Below are 14,280 nucleotides of genomic sequence, written 5' to 3'. Positions count from 1 at the left end.
CTGGGTTCTAATCCCTGCCCCACCATTGCCTGCTTTGTAACCTCGGGCAAGTCACTTGTCTTCCCTGCTTATTTCTCATGTGCAAAATGGAAATTAAATATAATAATAGCTGGGGTGTTTGTTAAGCGCTTACTATGTTCCCAGCACTGTACTAAGCGCTGGGGTGGATACAAGCAAATCGGGTTGGACATAGGCCCTGCCTCATTTTACAGATGAGGCAGCTGAGGCCCACAGAAGTGAAGTGACTTGCCAAGGTCACACAGCAGACAGGTGGCCGAGCCGTGATTAGAACCCATGACCTTCTGACTCCCAAACCCCGGCTCTGTTGGCTTTGCCATGCTGCTTTCCAATCTGTTCTCCCTCTCCCTAGACTGCGAGCCCGTGAGGGGGCAGCAACTGTGTCCAATATAGATAATTTCTATCTACTCCAGAGCTTAGCACAGTACTTGGCATATAGTAAATGTATAAAAAAATCCCTCAATTATTATTAACCCTAGATCCCATCACTAAGCTAAAGTTGATTAACCACGGTGACAGCATTCAGTCTTTGATTCTTTGCGGTTTATGCCTGTGCCAATGCTTGCCGGTTTTGGTATTTGAATTTCGGTGACTTGTTAGTAGGAAAGTTACAATGGTAAACCATAAGACAAATTGAAACAATTATCTCAATAATCCAAGAAAAGAAATTGCCTCAAGATATCTCCATGTCCAGGAGAAATCAGTAGTAATCTGAATTATCCAAACAAGGGTCTTAATTTTCCATTACTCTCAGTTTTCCACAATTTAAAGCTCTCATCAACAAATCGATTACAGAAGGTCTAGTTACTCCTTGTTTGTACTTCTCATCGGATTCCTGAAGTTTTATTTGATCTGAGAACTTAGAATATGGGCATCCTAGTCATTTTATTAATTCACAAAGCTCCTTTTTCATCTCATCAGACATTCAGTGTTTCCTCCCCTTCAACCCACATTCAGTTGTATTGCTTATTGATTTTATTTGGTTGGTATTTAATGTCTCTCTCTCTTCTTTTCTAGCATACCCAAATTTTCTGACTCCACCTACCAGGTTTTCCTTTATTTATTTTCACACTTTTGGCACCTTTCTGCTTATCATATACTACAGATTTTTAGTTTGCTCATTTATCTTTCTCTTTCAACAAATGTATACATTCTTTAAACGTTGGAAAATGACCAAGTAGTTCTTTGCTAAATAAAATATTTTCCCTGATCAAAAAATGCCTATTTTTCATCTCACTGGATACAGTTTCTCAAATAGGTCCTTTTCCTTCGTGTGTCAGGTGGTGGTGAACGCACTGGTGGGAGCCATTCCTTCGATCATGAACGTGCTTCTGGTGTGCCTTATCTTCTGGCTAATCTTCAGCATCATGGGGGTAAATCTGTTTGCCGGCAAATTCTACCACTGTGTTAACATCACAACTGAGGCCATGTTTGAAGTTGGTGTGGTCAACAATTTTTCTGACTGTCAGGATCTGGGAAACCAGTCACGGTGGAAAAACGTGAAAGTAAACTTTGATAACGTTGGAGCTGGCTACCTTGCCCTGCTTCAAGTGGTGAGTGACTCTAGGTTTACCTTTTATTTCCAACACCAGTATCCAGGGGTCAATCAATCATCAATCAATCGTATTTATTGAGCGCTTACTGTGTGCAGAGCACTGTACTAAGCGCTTGGGAAGAACAAGTTGGCAACATATAGAGACAGTCCCTACCCAACAGTGGGCTCACAGTCTCTTTTAGCAAGGATGGTTATTTCTGCTGCTCTTGAACTTTCTAGTCTATGTGAAAATATGTATCTTAACTGAACAACTTAGTTTTCTGACTTTCAGGCCATCAGGCTAGAAGCAGTGCGGCCTCGTGAAAAGAGTACAAGTCTGGTTGTGAAAGGACCTGAGTTCTAATCCCGGCTCTGCCACTTGTCTGCTGTGTGACCTTTGGCAAGTTATTTAACTCCTCTGTGCCACGGTTACCTCATCTGTAAAATGGGGATGAGCCCACTGTTGGGTAGGGACTGTCTCTATATGTTGCCAACTTGTACTTCCCAAGCGCTTAGTACAGTGTTCTGCACACAGTAAGTGCTCGATAAATACGATTGATTGATTGATTGATTGATTGATTGATTGATTAAGACTGGCAGCCCCATGTGGGACATGGACTGTGTCCAACCTGATTTGATCTATCCTAGCGCTTAGTATAGTGCCTGGCACAGACTAAATATTTAACAAATACCATTTTTAAAAAGCTGCTCTTAAAGTAGCCCATTTTTGGGAAGGAGCACTCTGTAGGGTCAACTCTAAACTGCATGTCGACATTAATGTTTGAAACCCATTTTCACAGTGGTACTGGATGTTTCTTCCCATTTGACAATTCTTATTGAACGCCTTCAATGATTTACTTGGGCTTTGAGATGCTTGACTATAAATACAAATCTTGTTTTATAACAAGGTTTTAAAATGTTATATGAAAATAGGTGTTTAAAATAGGGCTGAAAATGTCTGGGAAAATTCTACTTCCTTGGAAGATGTTTTTACTCAATATATTTACATTTTTAAATATATCTCATTTGTAGGCCACATTTAAAGGTTGGATGGATATTATGTATGCAGCTGTTGACTCACGAGATGTAAGTGAAATTCTAATGCTATTTATATCTGGTTTCCTAAAATGATCATGTGATAGAATTTCAGTTTCTAAATTGAAAAACTCAGAACATAGTAAATACTAAATATCACAGTTGGTTTGGAATTACCTATTGGAAAGCAAAAGAATAATTTTAAACAGTGTGGATTTTTGAAACAAAAAATTACATAGTCGTTCCTTGGGGTCCATGAAGGATCCACTGAGGGTGACATCCATCTCAGGCAGGGGCCGGCGAGCGGGTGTGTGTGTGTGTAGGGGTGTCGGGGGAGCTGAAAAAGCCAAATGGGACCCATATTTTATCCATACTGGGCACAGAGTGTACTTTGTGGTGTTGAGAGTGTGTAGCGCCTGGGGCTATTTTCCCCTTTCCTTCCCTCTCTATCCTTTGTGAAGTTGCCTTTTGAAGAGTCATTCATTTCCTGATTGCAGTGCAGCACTTGAATCCATTCGTAAGGGTTGATTCCCACTTTATCTGAGGGTGCATTTTACTCTATCTTAAATACGTTTTCTCTGCCCACCTTGGTTTAGATTTCCCAACTTTAGCTTACTATCAAGCAGCTAGGGGTATTGTACTGTCATTGTTCTCCCATGTGTAGCTGTGTTGAGGTGGGCATAGCTTCAGTGCTAGAAGATGGACTTCATTCCAAGAATTTGGTGTTTGTGAATCTACTAGTCATTTCACGTTGAGTATAACTTGCAGGTGATGCTGATGGAACTGCTCAAAAAGTTGAATATGACTAATGGGGGGAGACCACATTTCACAGCCATTGACCAAGTTGGACAGCACTCCAGCTCTGTCCACCTCAGATTTGGCCTGCAGTCTGATACCATGCTGCCAGGCACCCAAAGATTGAGTCACCGAAAGGACATGCTGGCCTCCTGAATTGATTTTTCTACTTTCTTGTGAATCAATATGTCTCCTGCCTCCTGTCTCTTCAAACTCCAGTCCATACTTCACTCTGCTACCTGGATCATTTTTTTTAAAATATGTTGCCAACTTGTACTTCCCAAGCACTTAGTACAGTGCTCTGTGCACAGAAAGCGCTCAATAAATATGATTGATTGATTGATTGATTTAAAATGTTCAGTCCACATCTTCCCCACTGCTCAAACAACTCCAGCGGTTGTCCATCCACCTCCACATTGAACAGAAACTCCTTCCCATTTTCTTTAAAGCACTCAATCAGGTTGCCCCAACCTACCTTACCTTGCTGATTTCCTCCTACACTCCAGTCTGCACACTTCACTCCTCTAGAACATCAGTTTTCTGTATCTTAATCTCATTTATCTCGCCACCAACACCTTGTCCATGTGTTCCCTCTGGCATGGAACTCCAACTCCCTGCATATACAACAGACCACCAGTCTCCCCACCTTCCAAGCTGTATAAAGATCACATCTTCAGGAGGCCTACCCTGATTAATCCTGCTTTTCCACTACTCCCTCTATCTTCCGTTTGTCTAGTCACTTGGCTCTTTACCCTTTAAAACACTTGATATTCACCCCACCCAAAGTCCTTCCATACCTATCCATAACTTATATATTTTGATGTCTGTCTCCGCCTCAGACTGTCAGCTCCTTGTGTCTACCAACTCTGCTCACTCCTTCATTCAGTCATATTTAGTGAGTGCTTACTATGTGCAGAGCACTGAACTGAGGGCTTGGGAGAGTACAATAGACATATTTCCTGCCCACAATGAGTGATATGACATGAAATGACATGAGTCATTTCTAGACCGTGAGCCTGTTTTTGGGTAGGGACCGTCTCTACATGTTGCCAACTTGTACTTCCCAAGCGCTTAGTACAGTGCTCTGCACACAGTAAGTGCTCAATAAATATTGAACGAACGAATGAATGAATGAATATTGTATTATCCCAAGAGGTTAGTAAAGTGCTCTGTGCACAGTAAATGCTCAATTAATACCACAGATTGACACTGATCAATGTGCTGATTAGGTAATAAAATTCTGGCCCAAATGGTACGTAATTTGATTTGCATTCACAGCATGGGCTTGTAAGAGCCTCACTTCTGTCCGGGTCAGTAAGTCTGCAAGATGGTATTTATATAATGATGGCATTTATTAAGCGCTTACTATGTGCAAAGCACTGTTCTAAGCGCTGGTATTTGTGAAAATAGACTCTTCATCTCCAAGTCATTTGCACTAAATCAATCTTGGTGACTTTGCCTGGCTGGGTCCAAGGTTTGGACGGCAGCTTGATAGTATCGCAAAGAAGTATCCATTCGTTGTTCATATTGGAGATCATAGTTGGAGTTCCTTGTTGCAACAGCGCAGTTGTAATATTAGCATTCCCCATGGCTGTCTTTTTCAAATGACCAAGTCAGCTAAACATTAGTGTCTGGAGAATAAAGATACTAGACACTCCAGACACTAATGTTTAGCTGACTTGGTCATTTGAAAGCCACTTTTTAATGGTCAGTGTGTTTGTAGCCTGTCAGCCAATAGTCCATCACTTGAAAGGAAATCCTTTTGAAACATTGCAATGAGCTATCAAGGAAGATTGTTAAGAATGGGACAGACACTATCTGTTTGAAATGAACTAGATCATTTGAGGACCCTTCTAGGTATGGTTCGATGACAACGGGGATAAGCTAGCAACTTTGCTTTCATATTTTCCATGAAAACAAATCAAGTGACTAGATTTGGAGGATAGACTTGGTTCCCTAAAAAAGATCTACCTGCTGTGTAGGTTTTAACTTCAAGGTTCCCAATAAGTCACCCAAGCTTTGCTACTCATATAGTATGAATTGGCTTAAAATTTCTCTGCTCTGCCTCCTCCCAGTCCCCCGTGCCTGCACTTAGCTACATGGAAGGTGTCCCGTCAGGCAGCCAGCAGGGTTAATGTGGTCCATCGGGCTAGAACATAACTTTTTACCATGTTATATGGATAGAATGTGATGGAGTAGCTAGACATAGTTACCATGACCCAGCTGGGAATGGGTTTAACACGTTGCCACTCTGCCAGGAATATTTGGAGCAGAATGACCAGATCTTTTGGAATTTTTGCTATCTGTAGGCTACTAGCCCTCAAAGGGAAATAATTCTAAATAATTTTAAAACTAAATGTTTACTAGAAACAGGTTTAAGCATTGGCAAATCATTTCCCTGTTAAAGGTGCTAATCAGTCGGATTGGAGCACTTACTGTGTGCAGAGCACTGTACTAAGAACTTGGGACAGTATAACAGACATTTCCTGCGGGACAGTATAATATAACCGACATTTCCTCCCCACAATTGAGCTTACAGTCGAGAGGATATACTCTTTGTATTGTTTTCCAACCTTCTTCCTTCTAAACCTTTATTTCCCACTGACACAGTTGCCGACACAACAAACGTATTGAGAACACAGAGGTGTGCAGGAGCACAGTTACCATGTTCTAAAGGAAGAACACCCCGTCCTGGCAAAATAGAGTACTGAAGCACCATAAGATGAAAGACTAGGGGAAAGTCAGCAAAAGGCAAAGAATGACAGGAGCTCATGGAGAATGAAAATATTTGGGGAACCTTTTAGCTTAATCGTGTCCAGGCAACGGGACGTGAGTTTCTGCTCAGTGGGTTCTCAGCTGTGAAATGTTATAACTCCGCGACCCACACTGTAGACAGCTGAATGTGAAATGAGGCATATTGAATGCAAGTTAGGATGACAGCCTGTTGTGAAGGGTTGTTACCAAACTGGGTTGGGAGATTAACATGCTGTCTTGCTTCAACTGAAGTAGAGAGGGGACGTGGTTTTTGGCCTATCCCTTTCTTCCTTGTTTATGGGAGGCCAGTCCTGAGTGACCCAAAAGGTCCAATGCCTCTTGACAGGCTGATCTTGTCTGAAATATCTGCTGTTCTGTTTCTGAGCCTCTACCAAATATTCACTCTTTGCAATTCTGCATATTATTTAGGTCAAACAGCAACCTGTGTATGAAGACAATCTATACATGTATCTTTACTTCGTTATCTTTATCATCTTTGGATCATTCTTCACCTTGAACCTGTTCATCGGTGTCATCATAGATAACTTCAACCAGCAGAAGAAGAAGATGAGTATTCCAAACGGTTCCCATTCTGCAAGGCTTGCCCCCAGGGCTGTCTGCTTGGCTGGCACTTGGGGAGCCCCGCTTTGCACTTCCCTTAATGGCGTTCCTTAGCCTGATGGGGAAACAGGCATCTTCCGGGCTTGCTGACCACTCCTCAACTCAGGAAGGTCATAAGGGTGAGCCCTAGCACTGGCACTGCCCACGACACACTGTCATTATAGGGCTCATTTTCCTGGCCCCTCTGGAGACCGACTGCTGACTCAACTGCTAGAAGGGGAGGCAGCGTGGTCTACTGGATAGAGCATGGGCCCGGGCATCAGAACAACCTGGGTTCCAATCCTGGCACTTGTCTCCTGTATGACCTTGGGCAAGTCACTCAACCTTTCTGGTCCCCAGATCCCTCATCTGTAAAATGGGGATTAAAACCGTGAGCCCCTTTGGGACAGGGAACTGTGTCCAACCTGGTTAGCTTGCATCTACCCCAGCACTTAGAACAGTGCTTGGCACATAATAAGCACTTAATAAGTACCATTATTATTATTATTATTATTATGGCAGGAGAAGAGTTGTGCCCCATTCCCGGGAGACAGGGTCAGGGTGCAAGTGGAACTGCTATGTAGCGCAGGCACTTCTCACCCGCTCACGGCCTCTCCCCGGCTTTCCCAGCCTTGAAAGTCCTACTTTCGTCTAGAAAGGGGGGTGAGGCTGGGCTAGGTAAAACCCACCTCCTAGGCTATCATTCAACCTCCCTCTTGACAGCCAAAAAAATCCTTTTCTGTGGGCTGAAGTTCTGGCTCTAGTCAGTCAGGTGAGCCAGTGACCACTACACTTGAGAGTGCCCTCTCTATGTGTAGTAAGTCCTCAATCAGTGCAATTACTCACCGAGATTTGAGCATCTACCAAGCACAACAGAAATAAGGTAAGACATTACTATGACCCTTCCTTCAAGGTATTGGCAACCTAACGGGTGCAAGAGGAAGAAAAAGGATACAGGAGGAATTAGTACAAAAATATCAGCATAAATATGTCTCATGTTTCCTCTCCCCACAGGCCACACTTAGTCATCACCATTTACAGTACAACCCCAGCTGAGCCAGGGAGAGACACGGACCCTTTCACTCCTAAAATAAGTGAAGGGGCGAAGTGGGGCCAAAGGAAGCTTTCAAATCAGTTGAAAAAAAAGTATGGAGTCCAACAGCAGAAATTGTTATGTGCTTGTGGTAATAGTGGAAGATTTCCCCAGTATAGGAAATCCCCTTTGACATCACTAGTTGAAAATTTATAGCCCTTACTAGTCACATGTAGTTGTGTTCATATGTTTATTGCCTATCCAGCTCTCAGAACAGTGCTTGGCACATAATAAGCACTTAACAAATACTATCATTATTATTAAGCAGTCAGTAAAGAGAGGGAGCAGCGTGGCTTAGTGGAAAGAGCAAAGGCTTGGGAGTCAGAGGTCATGGGTTCTAATCCCGGCTCTGCCACATGTCTGCTGTGTGACCTTGGGCAAGTCACTTAACTTCTTTGAGCCTCAGTTCCCTCCTCTGTAAAATTGGGATTATGACTGTGAGCCCCACATGGGACAACCTGATCACCTTGTATCCTCCCCAGTGCTTAGAACAGTGCTTCGCACATGGCTTAACAAATGCCATCATTCTCATTATTAGAGGGGAAGGGTTAAGGACTGTAGAAGCTGCCTAGATCACCTCAGAAATCCCAGAGTAATTCTGCTGATGTGCTTTATGCCCTGATTGTAACCAGTTTTGATCACATTTCTTTACTTTGGAGGCCAAGACATCTTTATGACAGAAGAACAGAAGAAATACTACAATGCAATGAAAAAACTGGGATCCAAGAAGCCTCAGAAACCAATACCTCGGCCTGCGGTAAGGAAACCTAGTTTTTTTCCCTACTTACCCAAGTCTCTGTCTCCATAGTGTGAAATTTGTGTAGTATTATGAATCATGCAAAAATCTTGAGGTTTGCGATGTTGCCTTTATGCAAGATGTTTAATATTGCACAATGTTCACCATTACTACCTGGAGGCCAAAAAATTGATTCTCGAAACAGGGAATGGAAGGAAAACTTCTACTCTTTTAGTTAAAGAAGCTCATGAGTACCTGTCCTTCTGAAGACAATTTAGGTCAGAAATCCTGTATATGGGTAAGCTCCACTTCAAACAGCTAGACATGGCCTAGGAACATGCTGTTTTTGTTTTAGACAGTTTCAATGTGAAATTGAAACTTCCTCTTACCTTTTGCCAATATGCCTTGTTAGAGGAAACTGTATGTTTCACATCTGGAGAACAATTTGATTCCCTGAGGAAAAGAGTCTCACTTTTCTCCTGAAACTTTAGAACTGCATTTTTCATAAAATCTCCCTACCCAAAACAGTTTCATTCATTAGTCTTTCAGAGTGCAATAAAAATACAATAAATGCTACCCTTCTAATCCAACACTCCAATTCTAAGTGCTCTGCCCAATGTCTCAGTTATTGTAATATCTTAACTGCGGTTCTCATCTTAGATTTCATTTCTTCTGCTTATTACCCAAAGTCTCTAGGTTCATATCCTGGCATTTCAAATAGCCAAATATTATCCCTTCTGTCATTCGTTAGAATTCCTAGATCTATTCTAGAGTTTAGGCTTCACTCATTAAAAAAATGGAAGTTTCACTTACTTTTTGTGTTAGTAAATCCTATCAATGCCCTCTCAATAGAGCAGCCAGTCTGCTCCCAAAGGTACGTTTTAGATAATTCAAAATACCCTCAGCGGCATAAAATGGAAGCAGAGCCTTAATTATTATGCAGTAATGGAACTTGAGATAAGGAGTCCTGCTTTTTTAATCTAGCTCCACCACCACTGAGCACTATAGATGATGGGAAGATTTATACACTGAGTCTTCCCCTACTAGCCAGCGTGCCGCTCGTATTTTTAATCATCTAGGGTTTTTTCTAACCTGGGTCCCCTTCCCCTTCAGTAACACAGAAAATTGAAAGCCGATTCTAAGTTGATAATCAACAGGAATATTACTCTCTACCCCATACCTGTGAAACAAATACATTTTAATTACAGGATTGCAACTGTCTGTCTCCCTGAGAACCTTTGTGGGTTGATGTATGTGTGTTTCATCACCTTACCTTCCTAGAGTGTCTATTCCTCTGTCTCTTTCTCCAGGTGTCCCTTTAAAAATCGATCTGACATTTGGTTGAATGGGATTTTGCGGAAGACAGGCAGTGCTGCCTGTGTTTAGTTCTCTCTGTCCAACTCGTGGCATATTCTCCTGGCACCCAAAGGGCTTGCAATTTATCTGAGACAAAGAGTATTTTCTCTTTGGTTTGAAATCTGCCTCCTTTTGGCTCCAGTAGAGGAGAGGCAGGAAGAGCTATAGAAGTCAGATAGAAAGTGTCTTGTAAAAAGAAACAGCACCTGCCCTGAAAGGTGTAGATGAGGAAGATGGGGCAAGGTTAGTACAATGCCCAAATATCATAAATCATCAATTAGGAGTTAAAAAGAAATTGTTTTACCATTTATAGTCAACCTAGTTTTTTTCATTTTCAGCAAGTAAATCCCTGCTTTTAATTTTTACTTTTGGCAGAACAAATTCCAAGGGATGATCTTTGATTTTGTGACCAGACAAGTCTTTGATATCAGCATCATGATCCTCATATGCCTCAACATGGTAACCATGATGGTAGAAACAGATGACCAGAGTAAAGACATGACCGATACTTTGTACCGGATTAACTTGGTGTTCATCGTGCTGTTCACGGGAGAATGTGTGCTGAAGCTGATCTCCCTCCGCCATTATTACTTCACCATTGGCTGGAACATCTTTGACTTTGTGGTTGTCATTCTCTCCATCGTAGGTGAGAACAATTTACTTACGGATAGGAGCTAAGGGAAGGGGGCGTTAGGTCTGACAATTTTATGATATTTTTATCTTCAGATCCGATTACCCCTCTTACGCTATAGGCCATAAGAAATTCCATTCAATTTACAGGAGTACAAGATACCCATGCTCTAGTCCATGACTTCTATGAAATAATGAATTTGTAGAAAACATGACTAGATTTGAGATTTGGTTAAATTCATTCCTAAGAGGATGCTAGAAGAAAATGTGAGCAAAGTAGGGGGCAACATTAAAGCTGCTAAATGGGACCTCTGTAACAATCAAGATGAAATTCTAGGTAGGCCACCATCATGCAGCATTCTGTTTCCCTGCCAGAGACAGCAGAGTGGGCTGCGTGTCCCATCAATCTGACCCAATAGTGGCATTTCTTATGTTCTTATGAGCTCTTGACTGAATGAACTGGCAAGGAGAACTGGAGACACTATAATTATCACCTGGGCTTACCAGGGTCTCCGTAAGTAAGGCCTCGATGGCCGTTAAAAAGTCAGATCGTTTATGGGATGCCATGACATGCTCTTTAGTTTTGAGATGCCCAGAGGAACTTCATTTCTTCTGAAAATGATCTCTCACAGTTGGTGTATATACTCTCTTTGGAATGGATTTCTGAAAAGGAGAGCATTTATAAGTGGCTCTACTTACTTAATCCGCCTTTCGTTTTGGTTTCCACAGGCATGTTTCTAGCCGAGCTGATAGAAAAATACTTCGTGTCCCCGACCCTGTTCCGAGTGATCCGTCTGGCCAGGATCGGCCGGATCCTGCGGCTCATTAAAGGAGCCAAGGGGATCCGCACGCTGCTCTTTGCCCTGATGATGTCACTGCCTGCCTTGTTCAACATCGGCCTCCTGCTCTTCCTGGTCATGTTCATCTACGCGATCTTTGGCATGTCCAACTTCGCCTACGTCAAGAGGGAAGCTGGGATCGACGACATGTTCAACTTCGAAACCTTCGGCAACAGCATGATCTGCCTGTTCCAAATCACCACCTCCGCCGGATGGGACGGTTTGCTCGCGCCAATCCTGAACAGCGGACCCCCAGACTGTGACCCTGAAGCAGTTCACCCCGGAAGCTCAGTTAAAGGAGACTGTGGCAACCCCTCTGTTGGGATTTTCTTTTTTGTCAGTTACATCATCATATCGTTTCTGGTGGTGGTGAACATGTACATCGCCGTCATCCTGGAGAACTTCAGCGTGGCCACCGAAGAGAGCGCCGAGCCCCTGAGCGAGGATGACTTTGAGATGTTCTATGAGGTGTGGGAGAAGTTTGACCCCGACGCAACCCAGTTCATAGAGTACAGTAAACTCTCTGACTTTGCCGCGGCTCTGGATCCCCCACTCCTCATAGCCAAACCCAACAAAATCCAGCTCATCGCCATGGACCTGCCCATGGTCAGCGGGGACCGGATTCACTGCCTCGACATCTTATTCGCCTTCACCAAGCGCGTTTTGGGGGAGAGTGGAGAGATGGACGCCCTCCGCATACAGATGGAAGATCGGTTCATGGCATCCAATCCCTCTAAAGTGTCTTATGAGCCCATCACAACTACTCTGAAACGAAAGCAGGAGGAGGTGTCTGCTGCTATCATCCAGCGTAATTTCAAATGTTATCTTTTAAGACAAAAGGTCAAAAAATTGTCAAGTGCATACAACCAGGAGAAAAATAAAGGCCGGGTTGACCTGCCCATCAAAGATGATGTAATTATCAGTGAACTGAATGGGAATTCCACTCCCGAAAAGACAGATGAGAGTTCTTCTACCACCTCTCCACCCTCCTATGACAGTGTGACAAAGCCCGATAAAGAAAAGTTCGAAAGGGATAAGCCTGAAAAAGGAAGTAAAGGGAAGGATGTCAGGGACAATAAAAAGTGAAAAGAAACAAAGAATTCTCTTTGTGATCATTGTTTACAAGCCTGCGAAGGTGATGTATTTGTGTCAACAGAACTCCTTGCAGAGGACTATGCCAAACTGACTGTTTTTACAAACACATTCTTAAGGTCAGTGCCTATAATGAGACAGTGACCCCTTTGTCAGCAAAATGACTGTAAAACAGGGTAGGATTTTGACAGGAGGAGTACTGTTTTCACTACCAGCTGACACTGCTGAGGAGGAGACAAAATGGCTGCTCAGACTGTAGGGACCAGCTTAGTTGTACAAAGTGATAACTGTGTGCAAAATAAAAACAAAACACCTTTAGTACCACAACTGTTTCCTACGTTTGTATTTCATCTACCGGTTCTGCCATACTTTTTTATCTGTTGTGTAGGTCGGCAGATTTATCATTGATTTACAGGCTCTTCTTTGCGATTCCTTTTCTAAATGGATTTTGGGTTCACGAACAGGTAAGGAGACCGAGTTTTTAACCCCTGATTCTCTCCAGCATGCAGACAGGGGTGATTTTCGTGTCCGGTGCCAACAAACACCACATCAAAATGCTTCAGCTATTTTCCTTGTTTCAGGTGACTCTAACTTGGGTGTCTTCACGGTGTATGTTCCCAACGGACAAATTTCAGTGCACCTGTAAAGCCTCCTTCAGTTTTCCATAAAAAACAAATGGATTGCTGTTATGCAAATTACTCTATTTCAGCAAGTGCAAATTTCACCCTAAATCTGAGTCCTGGATTCTATTTCAGTTAAATGTTGTTGTTGAGAAAGCAGACTAATGATCAGCTCCTGGAAAAGTGACAAGAAAACAAATCATTTTTGAATTGTCGTTCCACTTTCTCCCGCAGTATTGCTTAGCCATCCGATGCCTCCGCCAAGCTGACACGTTGTGTCAATGAAACGCCCTCTGTTATGTAAATAGTTATTTTATCCTGGGGTGCACGTCTGAGCAAACGTATATGGCCAGATAAACAACAGCTATTAAATCAAATATGTACCACAGTCTCTGTGTCGTTTTGCAAGCTTTCAACAGGTAATATGACGTAACCTGTACCATTCATTGTACGTAAATCGTTTGGGCCACGGGTAATATGACGTATCCTGTACCATTCATTATACGTAAATCGTTTGGAGACTGATGCATGTTAATATTGCCTATGCTGCTGTTTCTTTCAGTCTTCAGAGATCGTTACTATAGGAAGCCATATGTTGGTGATAAAGTGCGAAATTAGTCAATCAGACTTCTGTCCTTCATGCCATTAAAGATAGTTTGCAGTTAAGAGCGCCTTTAGTTTTGCATTTAAAACTTTCACTGAATGCCACATGGCCCAGAGCCAGGCTGTAAGAGAAAGTCCTGCAAACTGCCTATTCTGATGGTGGGCGGGAGGAGGGTGGAGGGGACTTGTACTTCATATTTTGCTAAAGAAAAATCTGTTGAAATGTGTTTTAAAGGTATAAATACTGTAAAAAAAATTCCATTGATTTGTCGACATTTTGTACATAAGAAAATTATTTTCAGGTTGATGTCATGGCCAGTTGTTTTACTTTCTGCTGTTGCTTTTTTTAAAAAAAAAAACACTTTTGAATCCATATGACTTTTCAATGGAAAACTTCTCAAAATAAAAGTAAGACAATGGGCATTCGTGGGTTTCTTTGTTTAAACAGAGATTTTCAGTCATCTCGCCAGGAAGGAAAATTCAGACCATTCGGATCCCCCATTCTCTTGTTCCCAACCAAGTTGTAGCTTGTAGGTGAAAAGGGGGTGGGGGAAGATTAGTTGGAATTGGTAATC

General features: G+C 42.5%; 1 protein-coding gene across 6 annotated transcripts in view; it reads left to right on the top strand.

The window, feature by feature from the left end:
* Positions 1-14,059, top strand: part of SCN3A (sodium voltage-gated channel alpha subunit 3) — a 117,611-nt gene extending 103,552 nt beyond the window's left edge. For all 6 annotated transcript variants that reach the window (XM_038751878.1, XM_038751877.1, XM_038751880.1 and 3 more), the window contains 6 exons: positions 1,299-1,571; positions 2,585-2,638; positions 6,566-6,703; positions 8,482-8,586; positions 10,297-10,567; positions 11,281-14,059. In XM_038751878.1, coding sequence (XP_038607806.1) covers positions 1,299-1,571; positions 2,585-2,638; positions 6,566-6,703; positions 8,482-8,586; positions 10,297-10,567; positions 11,281-12,476 — 2,037 coding nt within the window. In that variant the 3' untranslated portion in view covers positions 12,477-14,059. The remainder of the gene's footprint in view (positions 1-1,298; positions 1,572-2,584; positions 2,639-6,565; positions 6,704-8,481; positions 8,587-10,296; positions 10,568-11,280) is intronic.
* Positions 14,060-14,280: the final 221 nt, after the last annotated feature.

This window comes from Tachyglossus aculeatus, chromosome 9 (genome assembly GCF_015852505.1).
Source record: "Tachyglossus aculeatus isolate mTacAcu1 chromosome 9, mTacAcu1.pri, whole genome shotgun sequence".
Classification (NCBI taxonomy): domain Eukaryota; kingdom Metazoa; phylum Chordata; class Mammalia; order Monotremata; family Tachyglossidae; genus Tachyglossus; species Tachyglossus aculeatus.
The sequence above is the reverse complement of the archived record's forward strand: the minus strand, read 5'-3'. Positions and strand labels throughout refer to the sequence as shown.